Below are 19,593 nucleotides of genomic sequence, written 5' to 3' on the forward strand. Positions count from 1 at the left end.
TTTCACCTCATGGAGATCACAGTCATACACAAAGTTGTGTTCATAAATATGAATCTGGTCAAGTTCATATTGCTGATAGAATTCCTCATACGTTCTGGCACAAATAAAAATTGTGTACAAAGCTTTAGATACTGGTATGCTTTAATAAAAAAATGTCCTGGCATAACAGAGAACGATGAATATTTAACATGTATTTTTAAATGTAAATAGACACAAAACTATTTACATTAATAAAAATTATTCACAAAATGTGGATCACAATTTCCTTCCAATTTTTTAAAATAATTTCCCCAAAAACTGTTGAGAAGTAAAACTGTCTAAAAACCCCTCTGGCCTACTCCACTCTGGCCCTGAAGGGAGTCATGGCTCGCTACTCGTATGTCTTCCATACCACATAAAGGGTTGTTGTAGACCGCCCAAGTGTCTGACTGATCCATGTAAGCTCTTGTTCAACACCATTTCAAAGATGAGGCACTTTAGAAAAACCTCAGTCTTGTCTGTCCATCCCTCCGGCCAGGCACCTTCTCATAACGTAGCTTTCCCCTTTTCAAAGGTGTTAAAACTGCATGAAAAAAAAGACGAAAGGGCAAGAATACATGGAATCAAAACATACAACACAATTTTGCAAGGGCTTACATGTACCTACATAAATGTGTTCTCATCACACTTGAGGCAATGCTGGGAACATCCCTAACCCTAACCTGAAACCTACAAGGCAAGGCACCCCTGGTAGCGTATCTTCCCTGTAATCGGATCTAAATCTAATTCAATCCTTTAGTGCCTTATGAGCGCTGTAATACGTTGCTCTCGGTCTTTACCTCGTCCAATCATGGCTGGGCATTCCGCCCTCCTCTTCCTCTCCGTCCTGTAACTGGTGCCGTAGCCAGGTGACACACTCACGTCTCCCCCGGCCCAGGTATTGTTATAGGGGCTACCTGGGCGGCTCCCCCAGAACAGAGCGACTCGAGGTGAAGTCAGGCCTGGGTGGTGGTTGTCAGGGGACTGCTGCAGGTCACCACGGGCTACTGTAGAGGAGGCTCCCTGGTTGTCGGAGCACACTGGTCTCTGCTGGTTGTTTCTGTAGCTAAACGGGGATGAGGGGCCTGTTTGAAACGGATCCCCTGCTGCATGATCTCTGGGCGAACCAAAGGGCACCAGGGGTACTCTGTCCGTCCACTCCTCTTCTACTCTATTCCATCCCACAAACTTCTCCTCGGTGCTCGGCTCCTCAGCCTCCAATGGGTTGAGCCTCCAGGGCTGCTGGAAAGGGACCGGCTGGGATCTGAAGCAGCGACTCAAGTCCACCTGGAAGTCTGGGCTGTCCTCCTTGGCCTCGAGCGAACCTTGTCTATAGAGGCTCCACTCCCCACTCTCAGCTCGGGGAGAGCCAGTGATGAAGCTGCTGGGTTTCAACGGTTTAGGGCGGCCATGAGGTGTGTGTCCCCCAGGATGGGTGTGAGGGTTGTCTTGGCTGGTGGGCCAAGGGTTGGTGGGGTTACCGTAGTCTCTATGATGTCTGAGCTCAGTGGGAGACTCTGGAGAGGAGGCAGACAGCTTGTACAGAGACGTGATGTCACTGAAGAGCTACGGTAAGGAAGATATTGAACACAATAACAAATGTCACTTCTAGTATCAACATTCCACCCTCGTCAAAGTGCAGCACCATAGATGACAGGGTTATTATGACGAGAATGCAGCTGCTTTAAGGAATTAACAAATACACTGTAATTTATAAAATATACAACCCCATATTCTCTTCCCAGTGAAGGTGAGGTGTATGACAAGACAAAGAGCATGTTTAGAGTGCTAGAGATTTATCTAGATGAACAACATTCTTGTCCAGATTTGCACTGGAGATACATACATTTCTATGTAAGTAAACAGGGGTGCGCTCATTGCATGTGTTTTGCCTTATGGCCCAGTGAGAGAAACTCGTTGATCGTGTGAAAGGAAAATTGTACTTACATTTTATGTGAATGTTAATTAGATTCTGTAAAGCTATGGCAGTGTAATGACTGAGAAACCAGAGGAGATGGCGGACCAGGTCACCTTCAGTACTTTGAGAGGGACCTCAGGGAATAGGGCCTGTAGCTGGGAAAGGGAGGCCCCAAGGAGCCAGTGAAAAGACGGGCTCCTCTTTAACATCAGCTGGGCCACCAGGGGGTTCACACAGGGGAAGCCGAGCAGGCACCACTCCTCCTGGGGAGGAGCAGGCAATATCACTGAAAACCACTGACCTAAAATGCCTCCACAGGGAGAACTATGTTTAAATTGTTTCCTCACATCAGTAATTAACTAAATGATGACAGTAAATTTGATTCTGAATAAACTACGACAATGATGTAGACAATGGAGAGAAGAGAAATACCCGAAGCTGCTGACACAAGATGTCAGTTTGTTTCTATGGACTGGCCTTGTGTTTGACTAACAGAGTGCAGATGCAACTTTTACAAACAGATTGACACAAACAGACATTTTGGACTGTCTTACAAATAATTGTGCTTTTGTTAAATATAAGTTACGAATATTGAGCAGACCCTCTTATCCAGAGTAACTTAACAGTATTGAATTTCCACACGTTTTTATAGTAACTAGTCACCTCTGAGGGCAATACAGATAACCATTCTCTGTCCAGGTAGTTCAGAGGATCTCTGTCACTAGACAGCAGTGTGTGGAAGGCTATCTGGCAGATCCATTTGGCGATGTCCACAACTTGTGTTAAAATCACCACCTAGGTTTGAGGGAAAGCAGTCATTAAAATGTCAATGCTCAGTAAACAGAAATCACGTAATGTTCCAGGAACCGTTCTTATCCAATACATTCCTGGAGTCTTAGGCCGACCCGACTCTCCGTGTTTCTTAATGATGTTGAACTTGCTGCCAGCAACTCCCTTAGCAACCTTCATGCAGATGTCACCATCATGTGATAACTGTCCCCTCACTGAAAACCTATTTGACCTCCACCTTCTCGTAAACACAACAGAATGAACTAAACGTATGCCTTTCAAACAGAGCCTTCCTCAACTGACTTGACCCCTAAACATAGGTAGGAGCATGTCAAGAGCTCCAAATTAATTCAGTTAGAAATTACAGCCAGAATGGTTTTCTGGTTCCACGATGAGGCCAGGTTCACCCACACTGCCAAGTATGACAAAAAAAAAAGCTCCCAATCAGATGCAATTTACCACACTGCCATCCGTCTGTAACCAGTACACCTTCACCACCCACCGTCTTGAACTGGCCCTCGTTACATAGATGACCCCAGACCTGTACCCACTAATTTACCAAGTCCCTTCTAGGCAGATTCCCCCCTCTACCTCAGCTCCCTCTTCAACATATAACATAGGCACCCGGTAAAATGAAATTACATGAAAAGGAAACGGTTTCCTATACTGCAGGAAGAATCCTGATCACAGTGTTCAGATAAAATACAACTTAAGATGTGCTAAGGAACAACATTCCTGTTGACATGGAGGGTCCATGGACCCCTCAAACTTACAAATCCTGACGAAACATAAACTAGGACGTGACAATGTTTTCTACCCAGTGTTGGGAACTCCAGAGTGTATTTTACCTTGACATCCAAGTCCTCAGTCTCAAGTCCAAACAGCACCAGAGAGGAGTAAACCAATGCCAAGTTGTTGAAGCCCTCACTCTTCAATCTACAAGCACAGAAACCATCACAAAAACAGCTCAATCGTGTAATGTGCAGAGTGTTTCCGTGTCTGTATGTGTCTGAGTGTGTTAACAGGGAGTCCTGCGGTGCGTGTGTGCGTGCGTGCGCGTGTGTGCGTGCGTACGTGCGTGTGCGTGCGTACCCCGACTCCTGCTGGCAGTAGAGGATGAGCCAGCAGCGACTGTACTGCAGAGACAGGGCAGTTAGTCTCATCACTACAGCCTCACAGGCCCTGTCCTGACACAGCTCCTCCAGCTCCTACAGCAGACACACCCACAGTGTCACGACAGCACATACAATCTTACACAGAAACCTCAAACAGCAAGTAAGGCAGTGATGTGGCATTCTGCACAGGTCAAAGGGCCATGGAGAACACTGAGATGGAGAGACATTATTCTGAATCCCCATTTGTACACAACTAATAAGATTTTTCAAAAGAAAGACTAAGAAAGGCTCTGTCCTGGACACCTGAATGGCGTACCTGAATGGCGTACCTGAATGATGACGGCAGTGCTCTCATCAACTGTAACCACTCCATAGTGGTGAGTCCCTCCAAGAATCTGTAAGGACGGGCTGTGGCTCCGCTCCAATACGGTTATATTATACCTGCAAGAGATGGCATTCACATCCCGCTCGAGCATTAAAGTGACAGCAACCACCAGGCCAATGGCTGCCTACTGCTTCGATAGGAACAAAACCCACGTTGACTCCAGTATCTGCAGCAGCAGAGGGCAGCTGAGAAGACTTTCAGTCACAAACAGGAAAAAGGGAACGCTGCGTTCCAGGGCCCAACTGTCATTCTCTGATGAATTCACACAGACACACGTGCAGATTGGGGCGAAAGGGGAATTGATAACCACAACTCATTGACAATTTCAGAATTGTACAAGATACTGCAAGTATACAATTAACGCATTCAAATGAACAGAGTTTGACAGGAACCAGAGGGGTTTGGTATCGTGGTCCGAAAGGTGATGTGAGGGATGTTCTTCTCTGCACAGACCGCGGCCCAGGGGGCGTGTTCTGTGTGGTCAAACTCCACCACCAGGGAGAACCGGTTCCACGGGAGGTCTGATCCCAGGTGTTGACAAGACACCACCAAACACCAGCAACTCTGCAGGCTGGGAGAGCAGAGAGGGCAGGAAAGGGAATGTTCTCCATAACAGGTCCTATATACACAAAGGTGAATAGATGGAGTTCTAGGAGGCTCACACCTCTCTACCAGCACTGCAACCTCCAGCTTGGTTCTCCTCCCCTCCGAACTCACGGCAACAACAGTCTTGCCTGACACTAACGCGCACACACACACACACACACACACACACACAGTCACACATAGTCACACACAGTCACACACAGTCACACACAGTCACACACAGTCACACACAGTCACACACAGTCACACACACAAATATCCACTTTATTAGATTCAATTACAATGACAGCATCCCTGATCTATTCCCCAAAGCCTGCGTTCCATTGTCCTCTCACCAACCTTTGTGACGGCCTAAATTGGCTCGGCACTGAAACATAACCAGAGAGAAGATACTTCCCTTACCTTTGACTTGGCTCAGGCCTTTAACAACCACATCCCTGTTTGAGTCAGTCGTCGTTATCACCAAAACCTACACACGGAGACACCTGAAAACCTCCTCCTGGAACCTTGAATTACCTAATTAACTACCCATTTTATTCTGTGCCCATGATCTGTTACACTGAATTAATTGCAAAACTAGTTTCTAGTATTTAAATGCATTTTGATAGGAGAGAAAACTCACTTGGAAGTTTTGGGCCCCACTGCTCTTCCTCTGCACCCATGTGCTCAGGACTTCCTGGAGTTCTAGCATTTTGGTGTTGGGCTCCTGGTTCCTCTGCCTAAGGTACAGTACAACCTGTAGCTTCCTCACTAGCGTGTTCAGACTCTGCCCCACGCAAGCCTCTGAGGCCTTCGACAGGTACTCTGTTGCAGGACCATAAGAGGGACAGGTCAGGTGTAGAGACAGCAACACTAATGCATGTCTAGAACCAAGATTCCCCGAGGAGGGGACGCAGTGAGAGACCATGTGTTTGACACTCGCACACCGTCATTCACTCGTTAATATAATCGAGCCCTGAACAAAGGCCACGTGAAACCAGGAGCGGTTAGGGTTAGGCCCACCTTACAGCTTATCTTTCACCTCTCTAATCCGGAACCGTTCATACAACTACACAGTGAGTCTTGGAGGAGCAGGACATCCGGGCCATGAAAGCACACAGATGGTATGAGTTATCATCCAGCTTTCCACAGCACCAATCAATCTGCCACCGCCTTGAAAGATGCGCAACACGAAGCCGCGCTTTGGTGGGGTGAGCTCAAGCGCCGACAGGCAACACCTGCTGTTAAATGTCATGGAGATGCAATGCAACAATCCGAGATGCGAGAATGGTAAAACAGACAAGACTGTCGCATAAACGGCACATGCACGTCCAATCCACACATGGGCCTAATGCCTGTACAGAACACTGTGCGTATAACCTCCTGCTCCTCCCACAGCGTTCTGATCACTGCCAATCACAACACACTATTCGACTATTAACGCATATTACTATGGGAATTTCAGGTACTACAGTGCATAATATATAAGATGTTATTTCCCTCAAAATGGCTGTGGGGGGGGAAAGCTGTTCCTGTGGATATTCATCAGCCAACCTGATCATAAACATCCGCTCCGGAAAAGCCCTTCTCTCCTTCGTTCCCTGAGGCTTAGTTGAGGCTCTTCATCTCACTAAACCTTGTTCAGAGTGTGACTGTACTGAAGTTGTCAGTTAAATAAGATGTTTGAGCGTTAAACCAATACAGAGTGGCCGACTAAAAAGGAACTGTGGTTTGCGATGTATTGAAAACATTGTGGAATACGCTGTACTTCCTGCTTCAACTCATACAGACCCAGCGCAGTGCTTAGATCCCACTTGAAGATCATGTCCTTCACTGTCACCAGCACATGTATCAGAGCCAGCTGGTTGTATAGGGCCTCTGGGTCTGTAAGACAACACCATACACTTGATTATTTTGGTCAACCAATAAACACGTGGCATGTTGAGATTCCAGAATTAGGGAGGCAGGATACGTTAAATAACTTTTACATTAAATATATATTTTTTTTTACATGTTAAGTCGGATTAGCAATCCACTAAACACATGAAAAAAATTTAATCGGCAAAACCACCCAACAGAGTCCAAGTCTGGTCCGTGTCTGACTGGCGATGTTTGGCGTGATTTACCCTGGCCCTGTCTCACGCTGAGCTCCTTCTCCTGTTGTTTCAGGAGGTATCGCGTGTGGTCCGGTTCCAGGGTTCTGAAGTCTCCACAGGACGTGCTGGTCAGGCCTAGCTCCCGGGCTCTGGATAGGCAGGGCAGGACAAACGCTCGCAGCTCGCGGTACGCCTGGAACTGACTCTCTGCAGGAGCATGTAGCGAGAGTAAGGTGGGACGGCAGAAGCTGTGCTGGCGACGTTTCATGTTTAGCTGGGGCCAGATCACAGCATTGCCGGCATTTGGCAATTCAGTAGCTGTATATTATGAACAGGGTGGTTTGGGTCCTCTAAGCTAGGTGGCTGAAAGCTGTGGTACTTTTTAAAGTTACTGGTATACTGTCATCATTTATTAGGAGAGCAGTGGTTTTGGGGTCTATGGCCATGTGGTTTTGGGGTCTATGGCCGTGTGGTTCTGGGGTCTATGGCCGTGTGGTTCTGGGGTCTATGGCTGTGTGGTTTTGGGGTCTATGGCCGTGTGGTTTTGGGGTCTATGGCCGCGTGGTTTTGGGGTCTACGGCCGCGTGGTTTTGGGGTCTACGGCCGCGTGATTTTGGGGTCTACGGCCGCGTGGTTTTGGGGTCTACGGCCGCGTGGTTTTGGGGTCTACGGCCGTGTGGTTTTGGGGTCTATGGCCGTGTGGTTTTGGGGTGTATGGCCGTGTGGTTTGTGGTATATGGTTGTGTGGTTTGCTCTCAGCCGCGGTTATGTAGTGCAATAAAAGATGTTCGTTTTGGAAAGTCTATGAAGGTGCAACGCTGTCTGACATTCTAATGTCACACCAATGAGCCAAGGTGGTGGTGATGGGGGGGGGGGGGGTCAAAGTATCCACTCAGACAAACCTGGTGTGAAGTCGGACAAAACAACAAAGTAGTACAATGACATTGGTTGAACAGAAAACCAGCAGACCCTGAGCTTCATTGGGTAAGAGTCCTTTGAATGTTTGTCTAATGATTCATTTCCCTGAGACTCCTTTTGTCCATCAAATGCTCAGTTATGCTTTGGTAAACAGATCTGATTGAATGATTTAGGTCTAACAGCCCACACCCTTACCCAGATGAATGATCATTGAAGTACATGGGCTCGTGTCACTATACAGTATGTTGTTATCAACATACTTTAAATGAAAATAAAGTATGTGTACTCTAGTAATACATTGTACCTGTGGCTTGGATGTGTATGACTCCACAGTCATGTCTGTCACTAGATACAGGCTGAATGATGTCATTTCCTGCACTGTTTGCATTGACAACAGGCTTAACCTCTAACCCATGATGCAGTTCTTTGGTGGCTGGCGGAGGTGTCAGCTCCATCACCTGTGACACTGAGAAAAGCGAAAATGACTTGTATCACGTTCTAAACCCATGTTGCTGTAAATGCTGTTTGCTTTGAGTTTCAATTGAAATTGATTAACTACTGTATGTACATAAAGGAATTCTATCATTACGTTACACTACCTGGGGTGCTTGTATATTTCTGAGGTGACACTGAGACAGTTCTCTGTTGGGACCTCAACATTATGAAAGAGGATAGCGGGTCCAGGATCTTCTGAGATTTAGCCACAGTATAACTATTGTGACTGTCTCTCACAGCAGGTCTGGCGGTTGAGTGTTTTAATACATCATCCCTCTGGTCAGGTATGACCTGCTCCATCATCTGAGTTCCAACTGCATGGTCACATTTCCCCATGTAACTGGTGGTGGTAGCCTGTGCTGCTGACACTTTCATATTCCCAGGGGAAACAGGTGCTGCTGAAAAGACCATATTCCCAGACCTGTCTTTCTCTTGGAAGAAAGTAGATGATTGTGCTGTGACGGCTACATTCCCAGTGTTCTCTTTCTCCTGGGAATTGGTACCAGCTTGAGCTGAAAAGGCGGTATTCCCAGATATCTCTCTCTCGTGGGTAGTGGTACCAGCCTTAGCAGTATTTTCATTTCTTCCTCTGTCCTGATGGGATGTCACAGTCATCTGTGTTACATTTCTCAGGATGGACTTGACATTGATCTCAGCGAGTGGAACTGACAGTTCTATGGACAGAGAGAAGAGCTAGATTCAAGACCTCCGCTGCAGCCAGATGCCCACGAACACACACACACACACACACACACACACACACACACACACACACAACAAAATTATAAACGCCACACTTTTGTTTTTGCCCCCATTTATCATGAGCTGAACTCAACGATCTAAGACTTTCTCCATGTACACAAAAGGCCTATTTCTCACAAATCTGTCTAAATCGTGTGTTTTAGGCCACTCTAAAAATGTGCAGTTCCATCACACAGCACAATGCCACAGATGTCGCAAGTTTTGAGGGAGCGTGCAATTGACATGCTGACTGCAGGAATGTCCACCAGAGCTGTTGCCTGTGAATTGAATGTTCATTTCTCTACCATAAGCCGTCTCCAAAGGTGTTTAAGAGAATATGGCAGTACATCCAACCGGCCTCACAACCTCAGACCACGTGTAACCACACCAGCACAGGACCTCCACATCCAGCATCTTCACCTCTAAGATTGTCTGGGACCAGCCACCCGGACAATTTTTTCCGGAGCTGTGTGTGTGTGTGTATATATATATAAAGTTTCAATGGTTTTATGAATCACAGTGGAAGTGAGTGGCAGGAAATGTGCTTACAGTGTGTAATAAGTAAACTGATTTATACATCGTTCTGATCTCAGCCTGATGAAGAAATAACACTTCCTAGAGTCATCTACAAATTCACTCAAAATATCTGTAAAAGAAGACAACACAATAACCTCAATAGTGTTTAGGCTGTGATGGAACTACCTGGAAGCCGGACAGACTGCAACGGGACAATATCTAAGCCACACTCACCGTCCGTCTGGCAGAGGGGTAGCGGTGTGAAATCCTCCGTCCTACTGCTCAGTGTCACCACAGTGTGGGGTGGCGCTGGGGTGGTCATGTGCTCAGTGAAGTCACAGGAACCTTCCGGATACATGCCAGTCAGCCCTGGTGTGATTGGTCCCAGATCAAAAGGTTCCATCCCCCCTCCAAGTGTTGAAGTGTTGTCACAACCAATCAGCAATAACTTCATGGCTTCATTCAAAGGCTGGAACTGCAAAGTGGGTTCTGACTTCTGAGGCTCTGTTAGCGTTTAGCAAAGAGGGGAATATGGCTTTTTAGCAAGGCAATGCTGCATCCAATGCAATGTCAGACAAAGGACTAGTGACAGAGGAAACTTAAGTAAACTAGTAAGAGTGCACATTTTAATTCTTAATCCGTGGTCATTTGTTATGTCACATACCTCATTCAAATCCTGGACCATAGTCTTACCTGCCAAAAGAAAGTCCAGTATGAAGTGAGGGTGCTTCTCTGCACTCCAAACTGCCCTCTCCATTTCCTCCTGATCTCTCTTGGACACAAAAAAACTGCAACACAATCACCAAGACCATGTATCACTAAATGAATGATTATGCAAACCAAGTTGAGTCTACAAAGAGTTTGTAATGTAAACATGCCCTGAAGGTGCTTTTTTCATTGTGTGTCATTGCAGACAGTCAATACGTAGATGTGAAAGTCTGTTGACTCACTGTCTGTCGACCGGAGAGACCTGCTCATGTTGTAGTTGAGAGGGGGACAGACAGATATGAGTCGGGCTTGGTTTGGGAGAGAGGCTGAGGAGTAGGTCCAGCTCCATCTGAGTATGCAACATTAAATGATCTGAGAGGAGAGGGGGAGACATTCTAGTAATCCCTCTCTTGGAAGACTGTTTTGTATGTCGATAACCACTCTGTTTATTCACTGACTGGACACACGGAAGTGAGATCTTCAGTAAAGTGAAAGACACACCTGATGACCTGAGGGTTTCATTCAATTCACAGTGAGAGTCATTGAGAGGCAACAACGGCTCTTCAAGCTGAGATGTGTCCAGTGAGACAAGTGAAGTTGCTGAAAGACCAGGGTGTAATTTCTACATAATTACTTACAAATGACACAGGACTTGATCATTCACAGTCATTTTAGACTGGAACTGTTAGTCCAAGATATACTTATCCAGCACCTGTAGTGAGTATATCCAGACAAGGGGTTTGGTCCTCCACCAATTCTGGTAGAAGATTCAACAATTTATACAGATTTGAAAAGGGGATGCAATCTTCCCTTTTGACCGTGCAGGAATCCATTTCAACAGGTAACATCAAGGACTTTAAAAAGGGAATAACATTGCAGAAATACATTATTACATAAAAATTATTTCCTCAACAGATTAGTTATCTGTTTTAGCATCACTTATTATTACCTCTTCATTCAACAACAACTCCTTATTGAATGCCTCATCAGCATTCAAAGTGGTTTTTGAGCTTTCTGTCTCGTCCTTAAGGAGTACCTCATAGGCAGCACAATGGCTAGAAGACATGGAATCATTAACAAAACAAAAAAGCAATAATTAAAACTGTAAATGTGTAAATAACTATATTGAGTAACTAAAATATAATTCAGTGGTTAAAATGATATACTTCAACTAATAACTTTTTGCTTCTGGAATTACATGTATATTCAACAAATTGACGTCCCTAATCCTGTTGCCGACCTGAATATACTTTCCTCTGACAGGGCGCCTCCAGTGGTGAGGAGTGGGTCTGACACGGGCAGGGTCCTCAGTCGAGACAATTTGGCTTTTAAAGATGGCAGACGTTTCTTAAACTGTGGCAAGTGATCAACAAACAGCACATCCTCTGCCATGACAAGATATGAGAAAAAACAAGTTTGTTTAGATCAGCACATCTCCAAAGTTATTGTGCGACTTGTTTCTAAGTGACAGCTTTTGTCATGTAACTTGGGATAAATGTTTGTCTTGTATGTTTGGGTGCAAATTAAGTTAAATAAAGGAATTTCACTCATCAGCATCATTCAGCAAGGATACTACATTGATCGAATTAGCATTAAAACTAAAAATCATCCTATGAACTGACCTTTAAGGTGATGTCTTGGGCTCAATTGCGCCACTGTCCTCTTGCTAAAGGACTCATTACAGACAAAGTGCGCTGTGTCATTCGTAGCTTCTCTCAGGAGCCATGCTACATCCTCTCGGTCTACATCAAGCTGTGATTTGGGGTTGGAGCTTGGAATCACCTCCAGAGGATCCCCTTTCACCTGACTCAGACTAACAATCAGCCTGAAGAAATGGCATAAATTTAAAACACTGCTAAATATCTGACGCACATTGCAACTCTTTCAGTAACAAATCAGCTGTAAATGTAACACAGATTGTGTGCATAGTAGCCTGACAATCTTTTCAAATAAATGTTTTACTTTTCAAGACAGTCTGTTGGCAGTCCTTTAGTTCCCAGATCATCAAGTACAGATCCACTAACAAACAGTTTGCAGGTGGAAATCACATTTCCTGTCAAAACAAGGAACAAAAAGAAATTCTCTGAGACCTGAAGTTACAGTAAAGTTAACCTGAGGCTCACTGCTGTCATCCTTTCAAAGGAAGTTGCACAAATTGCAAATAATTCCTAAACATTTTTGGGAAATCTTTGTACGATTTAAGAAATGTGTATTTTCAGCAGATTCCCCTCATAACTCATGAAGTACAACATATTCTACATGTTAAACAATTCCGATACAGTTCATTTCATATACAATCCTGTTTCCAAAAAAGTTAAGACGCTGCGTAAAGCACAAATAAAAACAGAATGCAATGATGTGCAAGCAATCAATCATCCCTATATTTAATTGAAAAAAGTAAAAAAGAAAACATATCAAATGTTAAAACTTAGAAATTGTTTATTATTGGCAGGCCAGTTTAGCATCCAGACACCTTTACTATGGAGCCATGCTGTTTTAATATGTGCAGAACGTGGTTTGGCATTGTCTTGTTGAAATAAGCAAGGCCTTCCCTGAAAAAGACACTGTCTGGATGGCAGCATATGTTGCTCCAAAACCTGCATATATTGGTCAGCATTAATGGTTCCTTCACAGATGTGCAAGTCACCCACGCCATGTGCACAAATCACCCCCATACCATCATGGATGCTGGCTTTAGAACTGTGCGCTGATAAGAAGCTGGAAGGCCCCTCTCCTGTTTAGTCCGGAGGAGGTGACATCCATGATTTCCCAAAATAATTTCACATTTTGATTCATCAGGCCACAGGACAGTTTCCACTTCGCCTTTTTTTATACATCGTTTCTTCTTTGCATGGAATATATGGAGTTTTAACTGGTATTTGTGGATGCAGCAACAAACTGTTCACAGACAGTGGTTTTCGGAAGAGTTCCTGAGCCCATTCAGTGATGTCCACTACAGAATCATGTCTGTCTTAACTCAGGGGGGTTGCGGTTGGTGGGTGTCCCTTTGGTTGATGCCTGGCAATGTGGGTGGATTGATTTCCTGCCTGTTGGGCCCTGTCCGGGGCCTCCCCCGGGTAGGGCCACAGTGTCACCGGACCCCCCCGTCTCAGTTCCAAGGTGTTACGCTGCTATATTATTGTGCTGGGGGGTATGAGGGATGTACTACTAACTTTTCTCAGTTTCCTCCAGTTTTACATTTTAGAAGGAGATGAGGTCCTGGTCCACACCTGCGGATTACCTGGTTTGGGGGGCCCGTTGCTGTCCCTGTCCACCTGATCATACTTCTGACCTAGTCTAAATTCAAATAGACTCTGGAATTAGCCCAGAGAAATGTATTTATTATTCCAATTGGACTCTTAATATCTCACCCGGCACAGCCAGAAGAGGACTGGTCACCCCTCTGAGCCTGGGTCCTCTCTAGGTTTCTTCCTAAAATTCGACCTTAGGGAGTTTTTCCTAGCCACTGAAATTCAACACTACTGTTGTTTGCTCCTTGGGGTTTAAGGCCGGGTGTCTCTGTAAAGCACTTTGTGACAACTGCTGTTGTAAAAAGGGCTTTATAAATAAATTTGATTGATTGAAATAAATTTGATTGATCTTAATGCAGCGCCGCCTGAGGGCCAGAAGTTCACAGCCATCCAATATTGGTTTTCAGCTTTGTCCCTTGTGTACAGAGATTTTATTATTTACCATAGATGATGAGATCCCCAAACTCAAAATTTTACGTAGAGAAATGTTACTCTTAAACTGTTGCACTATTGGCCCACGCAGTCTTTCATCGAGTGGTAAACCACTCTGGAAAAGAAATGTTTTGCCTCTGTCCCAACTTTTCTGGGTTGTATTATTTTATACAGACTTTTTTTGGCCAATATTTATCCACAGATACAAACGTTTTTGAGGTGATGATATTTTGAAACGTTCCTGATTGACCAAGTTTCATGTCTTAAAGTAATTATGGACTGTCGTTTCTCTGCTTATTTGAGTCGTTCTTCCCCTAATATGGAGTCCTACAGCACAGATATAATGATAGTCTTCTGTATACCAACCCTGCTTTGTCACAACACTACAACAACTAATTGAGGAAGAAAATTAATTCCACAAATTTAAGTTCAGCACACTTGTCAATTGAAATTCCAGGTGACTACCTCACGGAGCATGTTGAGAGAATGCAAAGCTGTCATCAAGGCAAAGGATGGCTACTTCGAAGTATACATTTTTAAAATTACTACATGATTCCATATGTTCTCTCTTCATTTTCATAAATCCATCCTACCTCTACTCCATGGTTTCCTGTAGGTGGCATCAGGAGGACTGCCAGGGGGAGGGTATAGGTCACTACTGCCCAGTTGGTAGGGCAAAGGAAGGGCCAGACAGCTCATGGTCAATCTGTAACTAGTAGAAGCCTCCAGGTTGAGGGACAATAATTTAATGTAAAAGATAAAAATGCTATCACACAAAATAATGTAACTGTGCTCAACTGAATTTGCAAGGAGGGGGAGAACAAGTATTTGATACACTGCCGATTTTGCAGGTTTTCCTACTTACAAAGCACATAGAGGTCTGTAATTTTTATCATAGGTACACTTCAACTGAGAGACGGAATCTAAAACAAAAATCTCTCATCTCAGCTTCATCCACTTATCCGGTATGGAGTCGCGGGGGCAGCAGCTCCAGCAGGGGACCCCAAACTTCACTTTCCCGAGCCACATTTCCCAGCTCTGACTGGGGGATCCCGAGGCGTTCCCAGGCCAGTGTCGAAATATAATCTCTCCACCTAGTCCTGGGCCTACCCCGAGGTCTCCTCCCAGCTGGACGTGCCAGGAACACCTCCCCAGTGTATGATCTTTAAATAAATAATTAGCATTTCATTGCATGACATAAGAATTTGATCACCTACCAACCAGTAAGAAACTAACTCACAGACCTGTTAGTTTTTCTTTTAGAAGCCCTCCTGTTCTCCACTCATTACCTGTATTAACTGCACCTGTTTGAACTCGTTACCTGTATAAAAGTCCACACACACAATCAAACAGACAATAAAATTGTAGACCTTCACAAGGCTGGGATGGGCTACAGGACAATAGGCAAGCAGCTTGGTGAGAAGGCAACAACTGTTGGGGCAATTATTAGAAAATGGAAGAAGTTCAAGATGACGATCACTCTCCCTCGGTCTGGGGCTCCACGCAAGATCTCACCTCGTGTGGCATCAATGATCATGAGGAAGGTGAGGTATCAGCCCACAACTACACAGCAGGACCTGGTCAATGACCTGAAGAGAGCTGGGACCACAGTCTCAAAAAAAAAACATTAGTAACACACTACGCCGTCATGGATTAAAATCCTGCAGCGCACACAAGGTCCCTCTACTCAAGCCAGCGCATGTCCAGGCCCGTCTGAAGTTTGCCATTGACCATCTGGATGATCCAGAGGAGGAATGGGAGAAGGTCATGAGGTCTGATGAGACAAAAATAGAGCTTTTTGGTCTAAACTCCACTTGCCGTGTTTGGAGGAAGAAGGATGAGTACAACCCCAAGAACACCATCCCAACCGTGAAGAGTGGAGGTGGAAACATCATTCCTTGGGGATGCTTTTCTGCAAAGGGGACAGGACGACTGCACCGTATTGAGGGGAGGATGGATGGGGCCTTGTATCGCGAGATCTTGGCCAATAACCTCCTTCCCTCAGTAAGAGCATTGAAGATGGGTCGTGGCTGGGTCTTCCAGCATGACAACAACCCGAAACACACAGCCAGGGCAACTAAGGAGTGGCTCCGTAAGAAGCATCTCAAGGTCCTGGAGTGGCCTAGCCAGTCTCCAGACCTGAACCCAATAGAAAATCTTTGGAGGGAGCTGAAAGTCTGTATTGCCCAGCGACATCCCAGAAACCTGAAGGATCTGGAGGTCTGTATGGAGGAGTGGGCCAAAATCCTTGCTACAGTGTGTGCAAACCTAGTCAAGAACTATAGGAAACGTATGATCTCTGTAACTGCAAACAAAGGTTTCTGTACCAAATATTAAGTTCTGCTTTTCTGATGTATCAAATACTTATGTCATGCAATAAAATGCTAATTAATTGCTTAAAATTCATACAATGTGATTTTCTGGATTTTTGTTTTAGATTCCGTCACTCACAGTAGAAGAGTACCTATGATAAAAACGACAGACTTCTACATGCTTTGTAAGTAGACTACTGTATCAAATACTTGTTCTATCCCCATATGTATTTATACTGAAATAATAAACTAGGGATGAACTAATAACAAATGAGGAATATACACACAGGCTTCAGACAAAACAGCCTAACCAGTCAACTCACCTCAAAGGTATAGTCAAACGCTCTGTATTTGACTGCAGAGAAAACATGACTTGAGAAAGCGTATCTATCTTCAGACCTGGAGGGGGAAAAGTGACACAATAAATAAACACTACAAAACATTGGTTACATCTGAAAAGGGTCTTCATGCTTTGTTTATAGTACTACTGGTGACATGCTTTGCTCTTACCTGATGCCAGCATTCAGTTTGTCACTTTAAAATGTGCGTCAAACCCAAATCACAGATTACAAAGAGAAAAACATAACTCTAACGACTACTTTATTTTTATTAATTGTAACTGTTTTTTCCCAATTTCATGATATCCAATTTGTGATAAATACTGTACATCATTGCAGCAACTCTCCAGCGCACTCTGGCTCGTCAATGTCAAGATATGTCTTCTGAAACACATCAAACGCTGTTCTGGTTCTTATGATGCCTTATACCTCGATTCAGCTCAAAAGAGTCAACAAAACAACCATATTCAATTCCTAACCTCCCAAGCTCAGACGATGACCTACGGCACCACCCTCTGCCGGACTAATCAGCAAATACACTGTTCAACAAAATGAAGGGAACACAATCATCACAGCATAACACCAAGTCAATGTAACACGTAATCATCACAGCATAACACCAAGTCAATGTAACACATAATCATCCCAGCATAACACCAAGTCAAATAAACTTCAGGGATATCAATCTGTCCAGTTAAGAAGCATTAGCGATTGTGAATAAATGTCACCTCTTTTGGTGCAAATTAAAGTGACCATTGGTGCAATGTAAAGGCAACAGTAAGACAACCCCCAAAAAGGGAATGGTTTTGCAGGTGGTGGCCACAGACAATTGCTCGCTCCTTATTCTTCCTGACTGATTCTTCTCTAGTTTTGCGTTTTGCTAGTGTCCTTGTCACTACTGGTAGCATGAGGCGGTACCTGTAGCCTATTCAAGGTTGCACAGGTCGTCCAGCTCCTCCAGGATGGCACATCCATATGTGCCGTCGCAAGCAAGAATGTTAGCTGTGTCTCCCAGTACAGTCTGAAGAGCATGGAGGAGACACCAGGAGACGGGCCGTTACACAAGGAAAGCTGGACAGGGCCGCAGAAGGGCATCAACCCAACAGCAGGACCGGTATCTGCTCCTATGTGTGAGGAGGAACAGGAGGAGCACTGCCAGAACCCAGAAAATGCCCTCCAGCAAGCTACTGGTGTGCATGTTTCTGACCAAACTTTCAGTAACAAAGTTACCTGTGCTCACAGCCAGGCACGCCCAGCATTTGCCAGAGAACACCAGAATTGGCAGGTCCGCCATTGGCGCCCCATTCACTTCACAGATGACCGCAGGTTCACACTGAGCCCGTGACAGACAAGAAAGAGTCTGGAGATGCTGTGGTGTTCGGCGTAGTTAGTAACAGATGGTGTGGTGAATGTTATGTTGCCTGCAACATCATCCAGCATGAATGGTTTGGCGGTGGGTCAGTGATGGTCTGGGGAGGCGTATCCTTGGACGGTCGCAAAGACCTCCATGTACTAGCCAACGGTACTCTGACTGCTGTTAGGTACCGGGATAAAATCCTCAGACCCATCGTCAGATCTCACACTGGTGCAGTGGGCCCTGGGTTCCTCCAGGTGCAGGACAATGCCGGCCAGAGTGTGTAGGTGGTTCCTGGGTGACGAAGGCACTGATGCCATTGACTGGCCCTCACGTTCCCCAGACCTGAATACAACGGAGAACCTCTGGGATGTTATGTATCGTGCATCCGGCGGTGCCAAGTAGTGCCACAGACTGCCCAGGTGCTCTGATCCAGGTCTGGGAGGAGATGCCTCAAGACAGCGTCCGCTTCCTCATCAGGAGCATGCCCAGACGTTGTCGGGGGCTATACACACTACTGAGTCACATTATGAGTTTCTGATAAAATTCAAGCAACTTGGTACAGCCTGTGATTGTTAACTTTGTTTTTCAGGGAGAGTTTGAATTCAGCCCTCAATTGGTTGTTGATTTTGGTTTCCATTGACATTTAGTTATGTAATTTGGTTCTCAAGGAATTACACAATGTACAGTAAATATTTTGACCTTTAAAATATTTGATTCATCGAGACCCTATGTGTAATTTAAGTGTTCCTTTCATTTTTTATTGAATGACATATTTTTTTATTACATATACCAACAACGAGGCAGTTCTTACCCTTCCCGAGTCCACGCGACTTTAATCAAGTTTATTTCCCAGCGGTTATCCCATACCCAATTCAACTGATTGGACAAAATCATACATTTAATTTAGGTCCCATCATGGAGAAAAAAGAGAAGACTACAAAGATGCTATGAAAACCGATTAGCTCTAATTAGCAATACCACAAATAAACAACCACAAAACGCATGTTTAGATCAAAAGAAAGGGGTTGAGTGGGTCCGCACTCTAAAGTGCGTATTATTAAGGTAACCGTGGCTGCTGCCCTCTTGGCTAGCGACATTGCCAAAACAAAAAGTGGGTTAGCGGACTAGCTAACAAGTTCAGGTCATGAAGCTCGAATACCCTTCTGTGTAGGATTAATCATTACATGTTTATGCTCATAGCGGTTTTGTTTGACACTTACATGGCGGCGCAAATAATCTCCTGTCATGTAAAAGATGACAGAATAACCTCTAGCTTTCTCTTCAGTCTCGCCAGTTTTTTGTTAAAACCTTTCGATCCCCTCAAGCCCTTGGCCTTGAAACTTTACTTCTGTGATGTCACATGCAGCTAGAAGCAAGGGGACAGGGCCCAAGATGGCGCCGATTCATGTTCAATGTAATCTGCTCACTGTCGCATCCAGACTCATGGGCGCTGCCATCCGTTACAAGTCGATCCTTCAAAATACATCCGTTTCCACCTTTTTTCACGCAGAATTCTGGTTTTCATCCTAGGCTTGAGCAAATTTTCCTTCTTTCTCGTTTATATTAACTTCTTGTAATGAATATATACAATTTAAAAAAGTATTTGCTTCCTACAGAGT

The 19,593-nt window shown here is 44.8% G+C and overlaps 1 protein-coding gene across 8 annotated transcripts; it reads right to left on the minus strand.

The window, feature by feature from the left end:
- Positions 1–117: 117 nt before the first annotated feature.
- Positions 118–19,443, minus strand: shoc1 (shortage in chiasmata 1). Of its 8 annotated transcripts, none has more exons than XM_020052177.3 (27): positions 19,195–19,443; positions 16,603–16,678; positions 14,561–14,690; positions 12,247–12,337; positions 11,907–12,109; positions 11,525–11,669; positions 11,234–11,339; positions 10,997–11,138; positions 10,786–10,884; positions 10,527–10,656; positions 10,270–10,364; positions 9,811–10,080; positions 8,424–8,993; positions 8,129–8,290; positions 6,937–7,113; positions 6,602–6,694; positions 5,454–5,635; positions 5,234–5,300; positions 4,618–4,965; positions 4,378–4,477; positions 4,170–4,281; positions 3,818–3,933; positions 3,574–3,661; positions 2,600–2,731; positions 2,050–2,199; positions 819–1,584; positions 118–562 (listed from the first exon to the last, which is right to left on the minus strand). In XM_020052177.3, coding segments are annotated over exons 1-27 (4,638 nt in total). In that variant the 5' UTR covers positions 19,197–19,443; the 3' UTR covers positions 118–476. The 8 variants fall into 8 exon arrangements, with proteins under 8 accessions (XP_019907736.2, XP_034152102.1, XP_034152100.1 ...); XM_034296209.1 differs by lacking the exon at positions 19,195–19,443 and having other exon boundaries at positions 119–562; positions 8,424–8,751; positions 8,809–8,993; positions 14,561–14,679; positions 16,603–16,799; XM_034296210.1 differs by lacking the exon at positions 19,195–19,443 and having other exon boundaries at positions 119–562; positions 4,618–4,796; positions 4,890–4,965; positions 14,561–14,679; positions 16,603–16,799.
- Positions 19,444–19,593: the final 150 nt, after the last annotated feature.

Source organism: Esox lucius, chromosome 13, assembly GCF_011004845.1.
Source record: "Esox lucius isolate fEsoLuc1 chromosome 13, fEsoLuc1.pri, whole genome shotgun sequence".
Taxonomy (NCBI): Eukaryota; Metazoa; Chordata; class Actinopteri; order Esociformes; family Esocidae; genus Esox; species Esox lucius.